This window comes from Nelumbo lutea, chromosome 2, assembly GCF_056320005.1.
Source record: "Nelumbo lutea isolate HS-2025 chromosome 2, American lotus-T2T, whole genome shotgun sequence".
NCBI lineage: Eukaryota > Viridiplantae > Streptophyta > Magnoliopsida > Proteales > Nelumbonaceae > Nelumbo > Nelumbo lutea.
Genome location: NC_142685.1, coordinates 1,717,399 through 1,723,688, shown reverse-complemented (window position 1 = coordinate 1,723,688; position 6,290 = coordinate 1,717,399). Strand labels below are relative to the sequence as shown.

Genomic DNA, 6,290 nt, shown 5'->3' with positions numbered 1-6,290 from the left:
TAGACTTTCTCTTACAATTTTTTCTTCTCTTTCTCTCTCCCTCTCGTCTAGATGATTTATAGGTGTGATCGGTTGACATTTGGCAAAAGTGCTGCTCCAACTGAATCTGGGCTATTTTAAAATCGGGTTGAGTTCAATTTTTGACATCGTCTGGAAACTGTGTTGAATTAACTCGATCGACTAAAAAAAGAAGGGTCTAAGCAGCAGAGAAAAGAGCGAGCGGGTTTGGGTTGGGCTGATTAGACCCAGAAAGAAAAAAGAATAGGAAAAGAAAAAAAAAAAAGTTGGTAGAGGTTATTGTTACCGGAGTGGATGAGGCAAGAGAAGAGAAGAAGAAAATTAGAAATTAGAAAAGGCGGGTTGGAATAAAATTTGGGGAGATGATGACGGTGTTTCTGGATGTCAAATGGAGCGGAGGGGCATTTATGGGAATGCAAATGGAATAAGAAAGGAAACAGTTTCTGTTGGTATCGATAATAGCAATTCAATTCAATTTTGCAGCAAATGAAATGATTTTAAAATCGATTTCCTTTAGGAGGTTTGACTGCTGCTGTTTGTTTTGCTCTCTCTCTCTCTCTCTCTCTCTCTCTCTCTCTCCACAATCCCTTCCTTCAGGCTTCAAGCTCCCCACTTTTGCTTCTTTATTTTCTTTTTCGCAATCACCCCATGCTTTCATTTGACTTCTTAGGGTTTCGCTTTTTAGTGTCTCTCCTCCCCCCCTTTCTATCTCGGCATTCACTTTATTCGATCTAACGAAAGCAAATCACATCTTTCCATTTTCTCGTTCGGATCTCTAATCTACAGTTGCTAGGGAGCTGCTGATCTTTGGTCTTCACCGGTTCTGTTCTCAGGTTTCATTCGCATATCTTTACTTATTTTGCTTTTGTTTATTTTGGAATTTCATAATCAGAGAACGCGTCATTCGGAAACAGTTTCTTTGTGGATAGATGGATTTCCTTGTTTTTTAAATCATTCCATCCTTCTTTTAATTATTTTTAAGTTTGGTCTCGGTAAGAATTGAAATAATTTAAGTTACTTAACGAGAAATTTGATCGTTGGATTTGGGCTGCCGTTTGTGGTGGTTCTTGGCGGAATTTGTATTGTGGAAGTTGAATTTCGGTTTTTGCATGACGAATTTGAGTGATTAGTTTCGTTTCTGTTTTCAGGTTGGCTTTAAAGATGTTCTTTTTTTCCCTTTTATGTGGAACTTTAGGGTTCCATGGCCATTGATTTATGTCCAGTTAGGAGAAAAGAATTGATACTTAATGGTTTAATTTGCATTTCATACGTAGATGAAGATGCCGGTGTATGGCATTTTCATGGGTTTTACCGGCTTTCTTGACCTGTTCGGAATGTTCAGTTTTGGTAATTTTTAATTTCCTTTTCTTTGTTGAGTTTTTTTTTTCTTCTTTTATCTTTTGCTTGCTCCGAGCCTTTCTTTAATGGAGTTTAACGACTGTGCACTTTCTCCGGGAAGTTTCTGTATTATTTCATGTGATGGCCATTAAGAGCACTTAACAACTTATTATTGGGGTTTTTGGGTGAATAAGGATCGGTAAAAGCACTAGAACTTACTATTTAGGTTAACCGCTAAGTATTAATATATATAGGTTTGTTTCTGCAACTATACAGTCTATACATGGAGAAATTCTTAATTACTATACCTTTTTTCACTTGGTATCCAGAGTTGGGTGCACCCATCTTCTCAGACCCCATTAAGCAATGAGGCAGCCAGTAACCTCTGTCTTCCCTTGTGTAGGAACAAATCTCTGAAAGGTTTAGGGCCTAAAATGGGATGTTTCACGGTATTAAAAAGTAAGAAGAAGAAGTCTGAGCAGTCCAACTATATCAAACAGATGAAGCCTCGGGAGAATACACCCACCATGCTCCCTGAACCACAAACAAATGGTCGCTCACTGCAGTCTGCCCCTCCAAGCTTCAGAACAAGAGCCAAACCTGCCCAATCAGTTACTTACCTCACTAATAGTAGAATCCGTGCTTTATCTGCTCCTTCAAGCTTAAATGTGGCAGAAAGAGATGCACTCTCATCAATTGAATATGATGAACATGAAGAATTGAAGACCCGAGCAGGGTTCACAAGGGAACATCATGCTCCAAGCCCACAACCACTTCCTCTGCCATCACCTCAAAGCACTGCTGTTTTGAAAAATATGGGAAGCTTCAAGGCAGCGAATGCTGGCAGTTCTATCTCTGCTTCTGGCCCCTTGCCTCTGCCTCCTTTGGGAGGACTCCGAAACTTTTCATATGAAGAGATTGCAGCTGCTTGCCAACATTTTTCTCCTGAACGTTGCATGTTAGAAAGTCTTTCTTCTGTAATTTATAAAGCTTCTTTTGGAGAAGATTCATCAGGTTCCAAGAGGGTTGAAGCCACAGTTACTCGCCTTCTTCCATCCAATCAGGTAAATTATAATTCACAGCCCTCCTAGGTTGCCACTACATGGGTTTTTTTAATCTATTATTTAGTTTCACCTCTTATATGGCACTAAGCAGAATAGAATGGCAAAACAGGATTCATGTAGCCAACCCCATATAGTTGGGATAAGGGTTAAATGATGATGATGATTTAGTTTCACCTGTCATTTTCAGTATTTGCTAATCTTAGAGTGAGATACATCTGAAGAGCTAGTAACGAACCCATTTGTACCTTTGGGTGTTCTTGAGTGAACTCTGTACTATGACTTCTGTCTTTGATCTTTTAACTGTTATCTGAGATTCTTGTTTATGGTGCTATTTTTCCCATGATCATATAAAGGCCATGACTATCAACTATGAATACATATCAAGTCAATGGTGTGAAGGTTATTTTACTTGAAAAGGATGTCTTTTCAACTGAACTATAAGGAGGATGTCAAATATAACAAAAAATTCAGCACATAGCCCACTAACATGGTCTTATAAAGGCCACAGTCATCAACTGATAAAATGGAGTAAGGATGGTCTGGTAAACAAAACAATGAGATAGGCATAGAGGCACATGGTTGACAATTGTATAAATCTATTTGATTCACACCATAAGTATTGGAAAGCAAAGTATACATGCTATGTATTGTCACTGATGCACTGAGAAAACTTTAAAGTGTGTATCCTGGTTATTTTATTTATAATTTTATACAAGCATGTTGAGTTACTAGTTTTGACGTGGGTGCATGTGAAAGTTCTTTTCATTTGTTTGTTGATACTTTCAGAGTTTGAGTATCATATATATTTTTTTTTATGGTGTGGTCTCAACATGTTTGTGTCTTGCAGGGGTTCAAAGAATTTATCAATGAGGTTAATACACTTGCATCATTGCAACATCCACAGCTCTGTAAATTGCTTGGTTACCATGCACGTGAGGGTTCAGAACAGCGGATGTTGGTCTATGAAAGGCTATACCATGGAAGCTTAGACAAGCTGCTTTATGGCAGGTCTGATGGGCCCCCAATTGACTGGTATACAAGGATGAAAGTGGCTCTTTGTTCAGCACAAGGTCTTGCTTTTCTGCATGAAGAAGGGCCTTTTCAGGTGTATTCACCCTTCCATCTGGAATATCATTCAGGGCTGAATTTAATTGAAGTTTTAATGAGATTTCATTTTTTTTTGGCCATGCATTTCCTATTGATGAGTATGTAAACAATCATGAGAAAGAGTAGAATCTTGTAATTTGAGCCCAATCTACTCATGCCTAAACCAATTATCCCATATTTTCCACATTGTAGATCTTTTAGGTTAAGAGTAGGACTGGTCACTGTGATCCACATGGACCACATCACACATTCTTCTTGATGGTGGGTTGTTGGTTGATCAGAACCATTGCTGTATGGACATGGACATGGGAATTACAATCTTACATGTTTACAAGAGTCTGACATAGTGAACCCAAAAAATTGGGATTCTTGAGCGTATCTCACATAAAAAATATTCTATTGTACATATTAGACATTCTGGTTTTTAATACTATTCATAAAGTTCATAGAACTATATAGATAAAACAACCTAAATAGTTAAATTACTATTTATAATTGACAAGTAAAAAGGACATGAGTAGAAGTAGTAAGAAATGATTTAAGCGCCAATAATTTTACAATGGCTATGACATTAAACAGAACAGTATAGCAAAACAGGATTCATTTAGCTGGCCCCATATGGTTGGGACAAGGTTTGGATGATGATGATGATGATTCTTAATTTCAATGTTAATTGGAAAAGATCCAATAAACAATAGGTCATAAGTTATGTGTAAATTGGGAAAATAAAAATAGTAGAGTCCCCTTGTACAGTTTAAATGGTTGGAGAACTGTTGCATAGAGGTATTTAAAGTGAGATTCATAGTTTTGAAGAGTTGAGTCAGTGGGCATTTTGGAGAGTCAGGCAAGGGTCAACCTGTGGACACACATCAACTCATGAGTCCCCACGCTGGTTAGAATCATATAACTGGGTCGGTTTAACCTTTAAAAATATCCAAGGCTGGACCCTTTGGATGGTGGATTGTAGACCTTTACATTTGCCAAGTCTGTCGTGTGGCCAGAGATTGAGAAGGATATTTGAGTTTGAGATAAGCATTCCTCTTTGTATGCATTAAACCTGTTATTTTATCAATTCAGGTTCACCTTATGCTTTTTATTTTGGCAGGCAATGTACAATGAATTCTCAACTGGCAATATACAGATCGACAAAGATTTCAGTGCAAAGCTCTCAGGTTATGGTTGTGTCAGCCATAATCCAGAGGCAGAGATATCTAATTCTTCAACGGTATGTTTTCTGTACTCAACACTTGAATGTTGCTACTGTTATCAATTCTGATTTCTGAAGCAGGGGGGCTCCTGCTTATTCTAATTTGGGGTGGATGATATTCATTGTGTATTGTAGGAAGTATCAATGCTTCTTTAAACATGTTGATTACCAAAAAGATGCTGTTTACATAATACTTGTTTAGTGACCAAGTGATGGGAAAATTAAAATATTTCTTCTGAGCAATAAAAATCCAAACAATTTTTGTTCTGGGAATATAATGGTTTGAAATTTATATGGCTGATCATCTGATGCATGGGTTAATTTTTGTTGGATTTTCTGAGTTGTCAATCATATCTTGATGAATCTTGCTCCTGTGTTTGGATGGATCTCTTTCAACCCTTCAGGCACTGGCAAATCTTTCAGTAGAGACGTTGGAGAGAGGATTACTCACTCCAAAAAGCAATGTTTGGAGCTTTGGAATTGTTCTTCTTGAATTACTCACAGGGCGGAGGAATCTTGACAGCCGCCACCCCAAGGAAGAAATGAACTTAGTTAAGTGGAGCAGACCTTTCCTGGCTGATGATTGCCGATTATCCTTGATCATGGACCCACGGCTAAAAGGCCGCTTTCCAGTTAAAGCAGCTCGAACTGTGGCTGACATTGCATTAAGATGTCTCCAGAAGGATCCATCTGAAAGACCCACAATGAGAACTATAGTTGAGTCTCTGAAAAACATCCAAGACATGAAGTATGCTTGTCGGTTTCCACTCCAGGAGCCTGCTACTGTATCTGGAAAACAGATGTTAAGGTCACCAAGTCTCAATGGTACCGTTACCCCAGCCCCCAGATTAAGTTTCTCACCTTCTCCACCTTCAAGAACGGGGCTATCTGTTTCTCCAACAAGGCCACCCTCAGTGCCCATGTCACTCCCACCGCGATCATGTTCATCTGTGATTTCATTGGAGGAAAATGGGGTACAGGAAAGTCGGAAATCAGCAGCCTCAACAATTCGAAGGGCTGGAGTTGAAGGGTTTTGATTGTTAATAGTATATATATTTTTCGTCTTTCTTTTTTTCATTTTTTAACCGTTGTATTGTGATTTAACATGGTATATAGAAAGATAAAGATGTGGTTTTTCCACATTTCTATTGCTTGAGAAAGATGAAAAGAGAGAATGCCATTTGTAGATAAAGAAGAGTGCAACTGCAAGCCTGTTTTATATGGATTCAATCAGTTTTGTCTATTTCATACTCCAACCAATCAGTTTTGTCTATTTCTTGTTATGTTTGATTTGACAGAAAATCGGAGTAACAGAAAAGTGGAGTGAAAGTTCACAAATTTTCTTAACATGAAATCGAGTCAAAGAAAGGCAGAGAGGAAGATGGTATTTTTCTCTATATGCGCTCTACACTCATGGCATGGGTGGTTACTGGACCTGACCTCTAAAGCCTGTAGTGTGTCGACCGTTGGCTAAACTGAACCAGAGCACTGCCACCGGTGGCCAGGGAGGATGAACACACTCGGGTCCTTGTCGACTATGCCAGTTATTAAGATTT

The 6,290-nt window shown here is 38.5% G+C and overlaps 1 protein-coding gene across 2 annotated transcripts; it reads left to right on the top strand.

The window, feature by feature from the left end:
* The first annotated feature begins 237 nt into the window (after positions 1 to 237).
* ATSIK (Protein kinase superfamily protein) lies at positions 238 to 5,994 on the top strand. Of its 2 annotated transcripts, none has more exons than XM_088973440.1 (5): positions 238 to 851; positions 1,760 to 2,420; positions 3,268 to 3,525; positions 4,633 to 4,752; positions 5,139 to 5,994. In XM_088973440.1, exons 2-5 carry the CDS (start codon positions 1,791 to 1,793, stop codon positions 5,769 to 5,771), a joined length of 1,641 nt encoding a protein of 546 aa, XP_088829566.1. In that variant the 5' UTR covers positions 238 to 851; positions 1,760 to 1,790; the 3' UTR covers positions 5,772 to 5,994. The 2 variants fall into 2 exon arrangements, with proteins under 2 accessions (XP_088829566.1, XP_088829567.1); XM_088973441.1 differs by having other exon boundaries at positions 503 to 851; positions 1,686 to 2,420.
* Positions 5,995 to 6,290: the final 296 nt, after the last annotated feature.